The sequence below is a fragment of the Lolium rigidum genome, chromosome 3 (assembly GCF_022539505.1).
Source record: "Lolium rigidum isolate FL_2022 chromosome 3, APGP_CSIRO_Lrig_0.1, whole genome shotgun sequence".
Taxonomy (NCBI): Eukaryota; Viridiplantae; Streptophyta; class Magnoliopsida; order Poales; family Poaceae; genus Lolium; species Lolium rigidum.
The window spans coordinates 87,913,793-87,929,435 of NC_061510.1; the positions used below are offsets into that span (position 1 = coordinate 87,913,793).

General features: G+C 42.2%; 3 protein-coding genes across 3 annotated transcripts; 1 reads left to right on the forward strand and 2 right to left on the reverse strand.

The window, feature by feature from the left end:
- The first annotated feature begins 488 nt into the window (after nt 1-488).
- LOC124697354 (vegetative cell wall protein gp1-like) lies at nt 489-2,149 on the forward strand. Its single transcript, XM_047229959.1, has one exon. The coding sequence runs from the start codon at nt 908-910 to the stop codon at nt 1,631-1,633; it is 726 nt and encodes a 241-aa protein (XP_047085915.1). The 5' UTR covers nt 489-907; the 3' UTR covers nt 1,634-2,149.
- A 1,862-nt stretch (nt 2,150-4,011) lies between these two features.
- LOC124697356 (small GTPase LIP1-like) lies at nt 4,012-7,329 on the reverse strand. Its single transcript, XM_047229961.1, has 7 exons — nt 7,224-7,329; nt 5,860-5,951; nt 5,636-5,777; nt 4,936-5,240; nt 4,678-4,731; nt 4,468-4,595; nt 4,012-4,303 (listed from the first exon to the last, which is right to left on the reverse strand). Exons 1-7 carry the CDS (start codon nt 7,327-7,329, stop codon nt 4,111-4,113), a joined length of 1,020 nt encoding a protein of 339 aa, XP_047085917.1. The 3' UTR covers nt 4,012-4,110.
- Nucleotides 7,330-7,879: 550 nt separating this feature from the next.
- Nucleotides 7,880-15,439, reverse strand: LOC124697360 (cell cycle checkpoint protein RAD17-like). Its single transcript, XM_047229964.1, has 12 exons — nt 15,209-15,439; nt 14,643-14,703; nt 14,132-14,214; nt 12,684-12,731; nt 12,315-12,371; nt 11,544-11,643; nt 11,040-11,350; nt 10,578-10,947; nt 9,820-9,945; nt 8,781-8,994; nt 8,641-8,701; nt 7,880-8,248 (listed from the first exon to the last, which is right to left on the reverse strand). Exons 1-12 carry the CDS (start codon nt 15,437-15,439, stop codon nt 8,018-8,020), a joined length of 1,893 nt encoding a protein of 630 aa, XP_047085920.1. The 3' UTR covers nt 7,880-8,017.
- Nucleotides 15,440-15,643: the final 204 nt, after the last annotated feature.

The window sequence follows — 15,643 nt, forward strand, 5'->3', positions numbered from 1 at the left end:
TTCCCCATGTTTTGCAAGATATGACTGAAATCTTTCCTATTTTTGGAAAAAACGCTAAATGGATTAGCCTGCTATAGATGCGCTATAATTTTTCTTAGCTGCTAATAACAAAGCTGCCACTAAATGCAATACCTCGCTATTTTAAACCATGTTATGCAGACAAAATAACTAAATGGGTGCAATGTATAAAGCTAGAAATATAAAGCTGGGGCTCTTTAAACGAAAATCCCAATTGTTCTAAAATGCTATTCTCGGAATAATTCTCCACAAGTGGCAAAGAAATAATAATCATCCTCTGGAGGGGGTATCAACAAAAGTTTCTAACCCCTGACCCTGAAGATAGTAATTAACACGTGCAAACCGGCCATTAGCAAGACACGAGAAAACGAGGGCGGTAGTTTATACAGTATGAGGTCAAATACCCCCACACAGCACTCCAGCCAACGCATCTCATCAACCTTTCTCTATAAAAGGCAAGGCATGGCATTCCTTGGAGCTGCAGCCCGGAGGCGAGGGTGGGCTTTGTTCATGCATTGGCTAGCTGCTCCCTCATCTCTCCCGTAGATATATAGAGCGTCCGACTTTTCTTCAGTGTTCTTCACTGATATAGAGATAGCTTCGAGCCTTTTCCGTTTTATTTCCTTCTTGTTCTTGATCTCGATCTCTTCTCGATCTACAACCACCGATAGATCCTAGCATCCCTGTTGTTTTTTCCCCAACAAGGATCTAGCTAGTTCTTGCAGATTTCATGCAGAACTAATACAAGTTCTTCCATCTTCATTTCGCCTTTGTTCTATCATCCCAACAAGACTTGCTAGCTCTTGATTTCTTTGGAGAGAAAAAAGAGCTCACGTACGAAACCACATACCTACTCCGATATTCTTCCCCTCCTAGCTAGCCAGAAGACATGGAACACGTTCTGCTCGATCGCTCTTCCGGAAGCTTCGAGCACCGGAAGAGGAACGTCTATGGCGGCGGTCCGAAGCCGGCGAGGCCGCACGGCGCCTACGGCTCCACCCGTACTTGCCCGCAGTACCACCACTTCCAGCAAGGTGGCGCATGGAGCTCCGCCCCCGCTCCCCTGCTCCCATACGCGAGGCCTGTGATATACAAGTCCCCGTCTCTCCCACTCCCGCCGTCCAACCAGCCACCGCTCCTGCCGCTCCCACCCACCGCCACCAAGTACGCCACTTTCCCCTACCCGCCACCGCCCGCACCACCGCGCACCGTGAGGCCGGCGGCACCTGTGACCGTCGTGCCAGCAGCAGCGGCTCGCGCTGCTTCGTCCCGCCAACTGATCGGCCAGAGTGACAAGAGGAGGAGGCCGGCTAAGCCGCCGGCGACGGAGCCGGCGAGGGTTCAGAAGAAGAAGAAGCCGCTGGAGCGGGCGACGCCGCTGCCGTCCGCGACGGTGGTGACCGAGGCGCTGGACGACCTCGAGCAGGAGGTGGCCCGGAGCTTCGTCCAGGACCTGCTGCACGCGCTCGCGCCACCGCCAAGCAGCCTGCCGCTGCCCAGGTTCTCCATCGTCGTGAAAGCGGCGGCGTCCTCCGTCAAGGTGGCGCCGGCCGCCCCCTCCTGCAACGCGGAGGCATCCAGCGCCGACGGCCTCCGCCGCCTCCTCCGGCTCTAGCATCATGACAATCACCCTGCCGCGCCGTGCACGGCGTACGTACGTGTAAGTTGTAACGTGTTACCGGTGTACCGATACCACAACTTCTCTGCTATAATTTCCCTCCAATACTATTATTTCTTGGCTGGGAAAATACGTACTACCAAAAGTAGATCGAGAAGAAATGTATTACGTACTACTACTAGTAGAAGACAGAAAAGAAGAGTTGTGTGATGCTAGAGGAATGGTCGGTGGCCTGATCGTGATGTGGGCGTTGGACGGACGCGGTGCACAAGGGGGAGCCGTACGTCGAGGCCGGTGGAGAAGAAGAAGATGGTTAATCAAGATTTGTGTGGTAGAAATCTAGGGTTTACGTTAAGTGTGTGCCTGCGTGCGCGTGCCTATGGTACTAGTATTGTTCTCGTTCTTGACTGGGTATGAGTTTTTTGAATTACCTTGTATCAAGAAATTAATTAGTAAGTACTCGTACTATGTATGGCGATGTACAAGTGACTTTTAATTCACTTTTAATTATGTAAACCGCCGTGTGCTTGCAAAAATATTGGATGGTTGCTTTGTTTGCTATTCCTTTGTGAAATCAGTTGTCACGTTCATTCGTTTAAGAATGGGCTATTCTACACCTTTCTTGAGGTTCAGCTTTCATCAGCAATCTTAAACTTTTGAAGGCACAGATTCTAGTGCTTCAAGTAAAGAGGAACAGAGCCAGTAGTTCTTGGAAGATTCTTTTTGAGATAAATTTATAAACATGTGGAAGCTCAGTGATGGGTATTTAGGCATAACTATACTAGCTAAATACCGGGTGACACTGGGATTAAAGAATATTTCCTCCATTCCAAATTAATTGAAGTTTATCAGGTCAAAATTTCTTAAGTTTGCCTAAGTCTATAGAAATGAATATAACGACCTACAACGGGGAGTGCTGTTTCGGAACATGGGTGCATATGCTCCCACTATTTTGAAATGCATCTTACACGGATTTTGAACTTTAGAAAAATTGAAACGAAAAATTTGTACGTACATCTTCACGTGCTACATGCTCATAAAGTCGTTTCATAAAAAATCGACTTATTATGTGACGTGTGTAAAAAAGATAAATTTCAGTGCAAAAAACAATACTTTTCACAAGATAATTTTTCTCTTTTTTTACATAGACCACAAAAAATGTAGGTTTTTTGTGAAACTTGAGGAACGCACATATGTTATGGAGATGTACATGAGGATTTTTTTGGCAAATTTTTTCGACACTTTGAAATATGATTTTTTGGTAGAAGGAGCATACGCACCCGGGAGCCGAATTGAATTTCCGCCTACAACGCCCCAAACAAATAGAACTGTCATAAATATATGTTTGCATTATATTTGATGTTTAGATAATACAATATTTTTCAGTGAAATTGATCTGATTCAAGAGAAATTTAAGTTAGGACAAAACTAAAACTCCGGTTCATTTTAAAAGGAGAGAATAGATAATTCCAACTTGAAGCCTGTTCTTGTCCGGCAACGCCAGGTTAGTTTTGCAGCTCATGGCACCTAGTTTGCTATTGTGCTCGGCCTAATGGTACCCCCTCTCTATTCAGAATCCAGAAAAGAAGGCCTATTTTTATTTCAAAGTTAAATATTGTAAAGTTTGATCAATTTAATTAAAAAAACTATTAAGGTCTTTAATACCAAACCAATATTACTACATACATCATTAAATATATTTTCACATGCTATATATCTATAGTAATATGATTTTTTCTATAGAGCTGGACAAAAATCATACGTCTTTTTTTCAGAAATGAAGGGAATACCATTGGCTATGTCTAGGCTCGCTTCATGCCACTCTTTCTTCTTTTCTTGCCCAATTATTACAATATATTTTGAGCAATTAACTTTTAGAGAAGATCCTTTGGTCAATTCTTATAGTATTGTATTTCATGTTAGAATCAACGAGATATGCATTTTCTGAGAAAACAAATTACAAGTAGACGCAAACGCAGAGTACCACACATACGCACTCACTAAAAAAATGACATATTGTTACTATGTTTTTCCTATTTCTACCTTTTAAAATCATACATTCCGAAAGGCAGCAAGAAGTTTTGACCCCTCCAATTCCTAATTTACTGGTTACAGAAATTATACCATTAAAACACTTAAGCTATAGCAATGTACAGTTCACTGGCCTTTGCTCTCTTACTATGTATTTTTCGATCCAGAATCAGCCATTGTCCATTACTTGCATAATGGAAATAACAATTGGTCACTATGTGTTGAATGAACATATACGGAAGAGAACGAATAAAAGAGTCGCCCACTAGTAATCAGCTAGAGATCAGGACAAACAGAGAAGACCAACTTGGCACCTTCCATATGCTGCAAAGCAAGGCATCAGATGGTTCATGATACCAGCTGGAATTCAACACCCAGGCAGCAGATGCTATATTGCTTCCAAGGTTAAAGGTAATGCCCTTTAACCCTTCTCATCCACTGTATTATACATTAAATTTTTCACGGCTTGTTCTATTGCTGCTTATCTCAGTAAGCGATGGCGAGGAGTATCTGTGATATCTGTAGTTATCTGAAGAAAACACTGGCGGTTGTGGGTCGGGAGTTGGCGGCGGTGGAAGGTTCCTCTGTGCTGGCAGTGGCAATACTCCATTGAACGTGTAGTCCTCCCCGCTATAGCTGCAAAATTCAGTACATAAGTGTAACTATAAATGTTTTGGGTCAGAGTTATGCCTCAGGTGATGAACAAATTGCTCTCCTTTGTACTTTCCTGTCCATTTATATGTATTTGTTTGGATTTCTTTGAGTGGGGAGTCAATGTGTTTCATGTTAGGCAAGCTCACCTTTTCCTTTGAAAGGTATCAGCATCATCTTTGGGAGTCGCTACAGGGAGGACGCTATCTTCCCGCGGAGTAAGAGACCACGGACTTGGGGCAGCAGGCTCATTCGAAAAGTATCTTCTCCTGATCAACTGAAAGATGCATTTCAACAGCATTAGCAGATGGTATAGAACGTACGGGGATAACAAATCAATGAAACAGTTATAAACAAACCATGCGGAAAAACTTGATCACAGCTTCTTTGTCATATCTTGCTTCTTTGGCAGCCTGCAGTAATGCAAGACATAAGTACATAACTTTTTTTCTAAGGTAAACATAAGTATAACTGAAATGACAGAGAGACAAAATGACGCGTGCAAGAAAGAAATAACTGAAACGATACAGATAGAAAAAGGACAATTGTTCCATCAGAGAACATGAATTGCATGTAGAGCAAGATATGAGCAGAAATTCATCAACAAGAAACCTAACCGAGTTTAGACCAGAGTTCCCAGGAAAGCTATCTGTGAGTGGAAGTTCTTCACTGCTAGGAAGAAGACCTCTCTTCTCAATCCATTGACGAGCAACATCAACAATACTTCCATTTCTGACTCTAGTGCCATCTCTTGGAACAAGATCCGCTTTATTAGCGATTACAAGGTAAGGCACTGGAAGTCCTCCTGGTCCACCAGATCCAAGTGGAGCTATAAAGGTGCCTGTTTCAGCAACTTCAACTGCCCATTTATTCAAATTTGTCTTGGTCTTCCTCTGGGAGAGATCATATACAAATATGACACCTGACAGATAACAAAAATTTTAGAGTTGACAGATAAACATTGGGAACGGTGAATGCTGTAAATGCACTGAGGAACACAACAAGTACATGTTTACGGATCTAAACAAGCGCAGGAGTTTCTAAGAAGTTTCACCAGCTAACATTACTAGTGGAGAACAAGCTGAAGCACTAACAACAAATACAAAAGAGCTGCCATGGAGTACATCTCAAGATTTATGCATTAGCAATTGCAAAATATAATAAGAAATCCTTCCCTTGAACATTTTTTTTGGGTAAGATAATAACTAAAATAGATCAGCTTGCTGATACTGTAAAAAACTGGTAAAGACATGCCTTGATGGGTACAAAGATACAGAGCAGGAAAACGCTGGTAATCAAGAGAAAAACATGATTTACCATTTATTTGTGTATAGAAAAGTGAACGACAGGCTTTGTAACGTTCATGCCCTGAGACATCCCAAAGCTCAACAAAGAAGTTCCTTTCAGCATCGCTGCTGATGTTATTAGAAGACCCCCCTGCACTTCCATAAGTAACATGCTGAAATAATAACAGTGACAGTGTAAGCGGATACAGAATGCAAATGGAACAAGCGGGAACAGCACAGAACGAGAGTGCCTACTTTAATGCCCACTTCACATCCTACTGTCTGAGACGGTCGAGCAATAGAAGAACCATTCAAGAGAAGATGCACCAGTGAAGATTTACCGACACCTGACAAAGAGAAAATAAGGACAATGTATGCAACTGAAGAAGCATATCCAGAACCGTACAACAGCCTGCATCCCATTATTCCCATACGATACTAACACAGTGGTGTAAGAGAGTAACTTGTATAAACAAAGATTAGAAAATCCAGGAGAAGGTTGCTTTGCAAAAACAATTCCTTGTAAGCTATCGCAGTCATCTTCCCTGTCACTGGCAATAACCAAATGTTAAGCGCACTCGAGTTTCTTTGTTTGCAGAAAGACACAGCATATGTGACACCGAGTGCATGTCACAGAAGGTTGCACCTGGTGAATTTTCAGTCAGATTTTTTTTCCACACCTTGAAGGACTAGTGTACCCTTCATTGGCATGCTTACTGGATTTAAGTGGAGAAAAGCAGGAGTAGGGTAGAAAAACTGCGACATAAACACAGCGGCACAGAAAGAATTTTGATTTGACATCTTAAAATGTGAATTTAGGGGCAGATAGGTCTTTGACGACTGGGTCTTGACGGAGAGATAACTCTGATGGAATATAAGAATGTTTCCTCGGTGATGATGTATAACAAGTAAATAAGCAGTTCTGCTGTGGCAACCAGGGAACTGAAGATTTATGAAGTGGTCTAGAAGAACTGTCCTCTGGAAAGCTACTTAATAATTTGCGTAGATGGTCATTCGCTGATCCAAGTAAACCTCTCTACAAATCTATATTCAGATGATGAAACTTACGACGATGCACTACCAGCCAACTAGCCAAAGTACCAAGCTGCTACTATACTGCTAAGGTGCCTGATGAATAATTGGAGGCCCTGAAGTACTGACAAAAAAATCGACTTTTGCGTGTTATTTCAGTTCACTAGCTCTGGATGATAATGGTTTCTAGGAAAACCAGAATCCCTAGAAGGCAAACAAATGAACAGGGCTAACGACGATTGTCTCCCACTCCACCACTGTTCTCATAATAGTGACCTAAATGCCAGCCTGATCACACCCACGTCCAAGCAGAAAAGGTTAACAGAAAGATGAAGACTAGTAGTACATGAGTGTCCAATCCCCAATCCAAAGCAATCCACTATGTACTCGATGATGTCTTCACCATATCGGCACATCCTAATGCGAGCACTAGTCGAAGGTTGAACCAGACAACGAACAATTCATGATCCATCAGAGTCATCGGCAACACATGACTATTTTACGTCGCCGTCAATCTCATGGCATTGGCCAACTACCAGAGGTTCCACGAATTATCCGTATCACAGACTGGGGGTACGCGGACAAACCTGAATCGCCGACGACGAGGACGCGCACCTGGCCGAAGGGACCCACGCCGCTCTGGTCCCGGCCGCTGCTGCTGCTGCTCCGGGCGCTGCTGTCCTTCCAGAACATCGCCACCGCCGCCGCCGCCCGCGGCGAGAGGCGCTGGAGGCTAGATCACGAGACCGGTAGGATCCGCCGGGCAGGAGGATACTCGGGCGAGGAGGCGACGAAGCATTGAATGATGGGCACGCGGGGAGAGGATCGTGGCGGGTGATAATGTGATGATGACCAGACGCAGACGGGGAGAGTTTCGTGTGTCGGTCGGTCGCTGCTCCTCTGTTTCTCCTTTCTACCGGCTGGCCGGTGGCGGTGGCAATGGCGATGTGATTCTCATCATCTTTCGTTCGATCGAAGGTGATTAAACTTTACGAGCAGGATTGACTAGCGATAAACTATTGTGTACTTGGATTCTCTTGGTCGTGGGAGCACATTGTGCCCTAAAAGTCAACAGCTGAGATCTTGTTCAGGTCAGACTGCATCTGCCACACGTGTTGCTGAACGGCCTAACTGTTAGGTTCACCATCACAACACGCGCACAGGCGGCACAGAGCAAATGCCCATCACACTGTACACAGTGAGGAGATGAAAGTGAGCCGAGCGCAGGCAATTGGAGCCATTGTGTTGCACATGAATAACAAAGACGGCCAAAAACGTATGACCCAGCCACCTGGTGCTTCACATGTTACAGGTCCCTACAGACTTCTACGGATCCATGTACAGCTAGATTAGATCTAATACGAACTAGATCAGCTTGGTCTTAACAATCTTCTATGGCGTCTTCCTCCTCCTCGCTGTTGTTTCCTTCCCCATCAAGTTTACCGATCAAGTTCGGACGACCTTCGAAATGATGGTGCGAGGAGTTGCTCCTAGGGATATCACTGCAAGGGCGTACCCATCTCTCAAAAGGCCTGAAGTCGGTGACTACGTCGGAGAAGTTGCGAGAGCCAGACGTACTTGAACAATCAAATCTCTCTGTAAAAATCTGATCCTGCATTTGTCCACAACAAAACCGAAATACAGATGATCAGATACCAGCTGACAACAATGGATAGAATGAAGACAAAATTAATCACCGCCACAATGATCTTTCAAAAAACTACAGTGTTGTGAACTTTCATCAACACAGTTCAACATTCAAGTATAGCAAGATTTATATGCTCAAAAGATGGGCGTCTGAATGTCACAAGAGTCTATGAAGAACTGTTGAACAGATGACTTCAAAAGAAATAAAAGGTGATATCGGGGTGTAGTGACGCCCAGAATGTTTTCTTAAAAACAGAAGACAACAGGCAGAAAAAATGGATAAGAACATACAGTAACTCATCTTTCCAAATTACAATCTAGTTAAATTCATGAAAGATGACATGGTGTACTATTTACCTTTGTGGATCGAAATGTACGCTCGATTTGCCAAACCTTCGGGCTACGGATTGTATGCCATCTGCTTAGGCCAAATCAGAGCCAAATAAATTGTTAGCTCAGAATCCTTTAAATAAAGAATCATACTGATAAGCAAGTACCTTGAGGGTGAGGCATGTGCATTGCCAAAAAGAACTCCTCGTGCTGCAACTGATGCAGCAATAAGTTGTGACATGCTGTCTGACTCGTTTGATTCATTCACAATCCAACGAGCAGATGTGATTGGACTACCAGCAAGAAGGCAGTCTGCATCGCTCAAATATGACATCACAACCCATGCGTCATCAATAGCATCATCGTCGATGAAATCAAGAGCTGCAAAACACCAATTACAAATTCCTTTATAAATAAACAAAAAGAGTGAGGGCAATAATTGAACAAACTATTTTCTGGACGAAAACTACAGTCATGGTGCATGTAAAACCCATACCATCCTCATTCACGCACCACAAAACTTGAATTTGGCCCTATTAGAATGTACAGATCAAATGGCTCGTTGATGCATGTTCATATGTGAGGAACAGTAATGCATGAACTAAAACCTAAATGCACCATATATATTTATAGCAGCAATAGGAGTATAGGACCCTACAACTGCATGTGTATATTAGAAGTTGTAGAATAATTATTTCACTAACGAGCATGCAATCTTTTTAAGTATTTTTTGCAAAAGAAAGGACCGATTTAACAGAACTGTAGATTTAGAGGTCAATTATAATCTCAAAACCTGACGCTTTAGGGTGCACACATATGCCACAGTGAAAAAAATCATGAACATTTCGACGATGAAAATTGCTTGTTGGATCAAAGGACACACGATTTGGCTGCCAGGTGTAACCAGTCCAGGATTTGTGAGTGACGAGTAGGTCCAAATGGGAATTTAGGTGTACCTCAAAACCTAGTTTTGTGATAGAATTTGTTCGTAAATATGCAGATTTGTGAAATTAATTCTTAAACCAGCATGTTTATGATAGTTTGTACATCCAGCACCCTGTAGTTTTGCCAAAATTACTCCATATGATTCCTACCATGTAACATCAAGTAAACTCAGTCAAATACAAGCATACGATAAAGAGAACATGTAAGGTAAGACCCAGAGCTTAGTATATAGTACTCCTTGATTAAAAATACATTGTTTACCATTTTCATATAGAAAGTCAGCAACAGTCCGTACTTTTCCATGTGCTTGAGAAAGAATCATCTCTGGAACATCCATTTTTAGTGGATTTCTTCTTAGCTTTTCTTTGAGCGAAAATGATTCAGGATCTACAGCTCAAATACCACAAGGTTTAGAGACCAAAAGCTTTGGTTGTACATAACTACTAAGCAACTACACACTAACACACTCAAGCACGCTGACAAACACAACCTTCCACATGATAGTCAAATAAAAAATTAATTGTTAATTCAGGCAAAGGGCACAAAGTAGATTTAGTGCTGGGTAGGCAGAAAGGGAATCAAAGTATTAGACAACATAAATTAGGAATGGAACTACTGAAAATGAAAAGCACACAGGAACCTGAAGAAGACTGATGGTCTATGTACCAATAATATAGCCAAAGAGGGCAAGAAAATTTGGCATTGAACTTATATGCTATAACTAGATCTGATGAACTGAAAAGGACACTCAGTCACTGTTAAATGCACAAAATAAAACTAGTATATAAAATACACTAGCAGATCAGAAGGAATTCCATTTAGTTCAAACAAGCGAATCAAAAGAAATGTCAATGAATATGTTTACACAATAACAACCTATAGAAAACAAACCAGATATTGTGCATAGCTATTTTAATCGCAACATGCTGGTTTAATAAACCATACAGCACAATGAATATCTGAAAGATACCAAAGTCAATAAGAGGATTGAATAGAAGATGGTAATAATTATTACATACCGATATTGACATCACCATCAGTTTCCCTTTTATTGTGCAAAAACTTCCCTAATGCATGAAATAATGTAAGTGTCTCATCCCTTCCACATGGAGAAGATTTTGCAAAGCTGAGGCTGTAACAATCCTGCCCTGGGGCTAGAGTACCACAATCCTTTAAATCCAACAGAGTAACATTTTTTGCAAATGCAGACTTTAGCTTTCTTGGATTAAGACAGTAGTACTGAAGAGACATTATCGCATGTCTGATATCACCTCCACTAGATGCAGCAATTTGATGCACTATTTCTTCAGTTGTGCCAGAGCTTTCTTGTTTGCATATTCTAGAAAGAATTTTCTTGATAGAGCTTACAGTTACCGGATTGAAAACAATCTGCATAGAAATTAATGTTTCAAAGCAGCCATTATGAAGATCAAAGCTGCCAAAAAAAATCTGCAGTTGTACTTATTACTAGACAAGTGTACCTTATGAGCACCAGCACCATGAAGTAAGGACTCAAGTTCCTCAGAGTTCCACATTGATGTATCATTAGCCTCACTTTTGTGATAGTGAGTCAGTGAAATGACAGTTGGTATTTGTGTACTTTGAATTAGACCTGTTAAACATTTCCCCAATCTTGCCATAGAAGCCTTTCCACTTGATACAGGGATGTCATCAATCAGAATGATAATAAGCTTTCTTTGGTTTCCAGTGCTTGCCAGAGAAAGCAATGAGTATTTCCTTATCTTCTCCACAAAGTTTTCAAATTCTTCCAACTTGGATACATACTGAAGTCCTTCAAATGATTATTGAAAAAGAAAGACATAAATTATTGAAATTGAAAGACGCTTGCAAGCCATAAATGGAGATATATTTAGGTACTAGACTACCAGGTACTAAATCATGAATACCATAGAAGTCTGTGGACTTTGACCAAGCTTTTATCAGATGGTTAAAATGCAAACAGTTTGCAGAGTAAGGTAGATTACCTGAATTAGCATGCACATGCTCAGCCCACAGTGTTGGTACTGGGGTTGTCCACTCACATAAGTCAGCTCCTATCTCAGCAGCAATCGCTTTGACAGTTGCCTATAGTAAGCAACAAACAGTCAATTGTCACTTGTAAACTATTTTACTTCAGCAGAATGACATAACATCTAAAGTTCTCAACTCTGAAATACTGGTATTTATGATTGCCACTTGCTTAGTTTAAGCATTAACAAGTAACATCCTCCTGGGGAAATGAGGGGTCACCAAATAATTGCCACAAACCCGGAAGAAAATTGTTGGGGTAGAGACAGTTGAAGGAAGCATTTGTGTGAACTATCAAATGGAGACAGTTGAAGGAAAATTTGTATGAACTATCGAATAAGATGGTTGAAGGAAACTTCGTATGAACTATAAAAATGAGACAGTTGAAGGAAGCATTTGTGTCAATTATCAGCCCACCATCATACAGCATATTGTGTTTGGTTGAGGGTGAATTCTGTTTTTTTAACAACTTCTACCCTGTAATGTATCCGCTATTACCCAAGATGAGTTGCACATAATTCCCTCAAAAAAAGAAGATGAGTTGCATATTCAGGAGGTCAAGTCACACTGGGTTCATGCTGCGACATATCATGCCTAGCAGACTAAGTATCAAACAGCTATATTCAAACTGATACAATAAAATTTGTGACGCGGTGTTGACTGTTCATGGTCCACCTAAAATGAGTATAAATAAAGTGAGAATAGTAGAATACTATCAAGAGACATACAGATTTTCCAACACCAGCCTGGCCAGTAAGGACAAGACTCAACCCTCCAAATGTTCCCTGCAAAATTTATGAAAAATAGTTCTGAGTGAGTCAAGTTGAAAGATTTTCATGACTAGATGTGAAAATAGTTTTCCAGTAATCATTCTACCAACTAATTAAAGTAACCAATACAAATTTTGGAGGTAAATACATCAATCAGATCAGCCTTTTTGATACTCACTTGGAAGGTTTGTGGACATAGACTCAATTGAAATATTAGTATGAAGTACATGACCTTAGTAGTGAATGTGCAGATTATCCAAACATATACCACTAAACAGACAAAAAAAAAATTGGCTACTCAATTGCATGCATTGAAAGAAGAATCACCTTTGGTGCCTCCAACTTCTCTTCCAGCCATTTCTTTACATCTTCGACCTACAAGAAGACAGATGTATATTACACATAGAGTGTCTGTGTTCATACTTTACAGGGTAAACTTTCACAGAACGCGTAATGTACAAACTATCACAATAGTTACTTAAGTATCAATTTCAAAAAAACTACACATGTAGGGCCATTTTGTATCAAATAGCTAGTCTATAGGATTAACCACAGTGCCAAATTTCTAATCCGGACTGACTACATGGGGCGCCATCATGCAGCCTCTCAGTAGCGATGCACCCATTCCACACAATGATCAATCCTCGCCCACCTCTGTTGCCACCTCATGATGCCGACAGGGTAAAATACTGAGCAACATCTTCACTGAAACCAGTCGTACTATGCCCAAAGCAACATGTACGCCATCTTTAACACCAACACTAATCAATATCTTCACTGGATACATTGTCCCGAGGGTTTTCGTCGGATGGGAACTACGGTGCATGGTTAAACCTATATCAATTTGATACAATATACCCTTAAATCTGCAGTTCTGTAACTCGGTCCTTAAAGATAAAAGTGCAGGTTCCGTAATAGTTTATACATTAAACCTATTGTTTTGCGAAAACTAATCTATTTATGCAATGATTAAGAGTCACTCGACTAGTCTATGAATCGGTACATAGGTCTCCATAGGTTTAATCTTAACTAACTAATCTGACTGGCTGTGACTGGTCTAATGTAACTAGTCGCTTGACTCACTGTGCAGCCCATTAGCGAGCTTACGTCAGACTGAGCTCACTCTGAAGGAGCTAATGCCAGACCAAGATCAGGGCTCGGATCAGTGCATACACTCCTCTCCTTCCTCCATGCCTCTGAAGTCTTGCTGTGTTCCATATGATCAAGTGTGTAGCAGACTAGCAATAGGTGGTTAAATGATTAGTATCTAGTATGCTCAGCATGAACTTGTGTCGGTTTGTGCAGCTTATCTGCTTTTGAAGTTGTGATTTACTTCTGATAATCTGATGGGAAGATAGCGTGCTTCTGATTCAGCATGTAGCCATGTACTTTTACCTCTCTCCTTCCAAATTTTGTAGTGTAGTAGACTAGTAGTGTTGTATTTGTAGCAACTATAGTCAAAGACCAGTAATCGACTAGCCCAGTAATAGAATAGGTACCCAGCGACTCAATTCAACTCTTGGACTGATAAACCTTGATTATATGCATGGTGGGACTTAACTGCGAATAACTTCAAAAGTTCAAAGCATACATCAACACCCTGATACAGAGGAAATGTTTGAAGGCCAGGAAGCTTGCATCGTCGAAATTAGGGGTCAAAATGGGAAAATAAATTTCCAGAAGTGCTGTACCTTAGAACTTAGACCGAGCAGTCCTTTCACAAATTGAATAAAACCAACAATACAGACAATATGTACAAATAAAAAGTAATCAACCTTCTTTTTGTGGACAGCAAGCTCTGCCAATGATTGTGGTTTGTACTTGTCAACCCAAAGCTCTTCCGTTTGACGAATAGACCCTGCCTAGAAGTAGTCTAGTCAACACATCGAAAACCAGCAAGACTCGCCATAGACAAACATAATTAGAACTGTAACAATTATGAAACATATTGGTGCTCATGTAGGCAAGCATCATAGCTCTAATACTGCAAATAACATCTATCTGAGAGTCTGTCCAGTGTTCCATAATATATCTATAAAATATGGCAACTTTAGTGATTTTGCCAAGTACCAGCATGATCCATAATTTAACTGATGTATACTCTAAACAGCATAGTCAATGGAATAATTTAACGTGAAGTGATATAAACTTCATAGTCACGTACAGATGAAACAACCTACAAGTAATATTGAACAGCGCCTCAGTCCTCACTCAAATAGCAGTTCATTTTGCAAGCTTGTGTTCATATCATATTTAAAGAAAAGGGGGTTGGTTAAGTAAATGTACCTGACATGCCCAAGTCAGTCAGGCATTCAGAAAAATCTTCAGAGAGCATATCAAATTCAGCCTTTGCAAACAAGGAGAGAAGACGTCAGTAGACAGGAAATTAAATTGCAATAAGGCAGTCGGTTGTAGCTAGGCTCAAGTCATCTTGTGAGTTTCAGATCACTAATCATGCAAGAGCATACAACTTTAGTCTCAAAGTAAGTTCTTACAGATAACAAGTACTCCCTCTGATCTAAAGCCCCAACAGCCCTGACACTTACTGTGGATCGGAGAGAGTACTATAGGAGCATTGCTTTCATTGCGACTGGAATGCAAATACCACATCTGGTGCCAACCTAAAAAAGACCACAGCAAGTATAGATCGTATGAACTGGCACCCAGCTAATTTAGGTTACTTTTTTGTGGTACCGATTCTGAATCAAAATTCGGTGGTATCCTCTTCCAATTCAATCAGTCAGAATGCATCACATTCCACCAAGCGCAGGCGGATCACACAGTACTAGCTACGCGCAAGGAACAGCATATGCAACCAAAAACCGAAAACTCCGACTCGAGTTTAGTAGTACCTTGAGGGAGCCGGACGGCGCGGAGTCCGAAGCCCGGCGGTGCCCCCTCCCGCCGCTGCCCCCGCGCCCGCGGCGCGGCTTCTTCCTGGAGCTGCTGGGCTCCTGCTTCGGCGGCGGCGCCGTCGCGGGAGTCCTTGTCCTGCGCGCCGGCGGGGCGCGGCTAGCTGCCGTGCGGCCGCCATCGTCGTCGTCAGAAGAGGAGAGGATGACGAGCGGCGGCCGCTTCCCCATTGGAGGCGGCGCGCGTCCGTGCCGGTGGCTAGGGATTAGGGCTGGAGCTCGGGAGACCGCCCGGGGAAATGGCGGGGTTCGTACTTTTTTGCTCCGCCGCGCGGCGGGTGGGGTTGGGGTTTGGGGGTCTAGGCGGCCTACGGGAGAAGGAAGCGACTGGGGTTCCGGATTCTTTGCGCCCGTGTGATCCGAAATTGGTGTGGT

What these genes read in the sequence shown, in the direction of transcription:
- LOC124697356 (XM_047229961.1), bottom strand. Translation starts at nt 7,329, where the DNA reads ATGTTCTGGAAGGACAGCAGCGCCCGGAGCAGCAGCAGCAGCGGCCGG. An exon ending in GATGTGAAGTGGGCATTAAA is followed by an intron (nt 5,778 to 5,859) that starts GTAGGCACTCTC and finishes TTATTATTTCAG; the next exon opens with CATGTTACTTATGGAAGTGC. An exon ending in GATACCTTTCAAAGGAAAAG is followed by an intron (nt 4,304 to 4,467) that starts GTGAGCTTGCCT and finishes TGAATTTTGCAG; the next exon opens with CTATAGCGGGGAGGACTACA.
- LOC124697360 (XM_047229964.1), bottom strand. Translation starts at nt 15,439, where the DNA reads ATGGGGAAGCGGCCGCCGCTCGTCATCCTCTCCTCTTCTGACGACGAC. An exon ending in AGGCTGGTGTTGGAAAATCT is followed by an intron (nt 11,644 to 12,314) that starts GTATGTCTCTTG and finishes TGCTTACTATAG; the next exon opens with GCAACTGTCAAAGCGATTGC. An exon ending in GTACATTTCGATCCACAAAG is followed by an intron (nt 8,249 to 8,640) that starts GTAAATAGTACA and finishes GGACAAATGCAG; the next exon opens with GATCAGATTTTTACAGAGAG.
- LOC124697354 (XM_047229959.1), top strand. Translation starts at nt 908, where the DNA reads ATGGAACACGTTCTGCTCGATCGCTCTTCCGGAAGCTTCGAGCACCGG.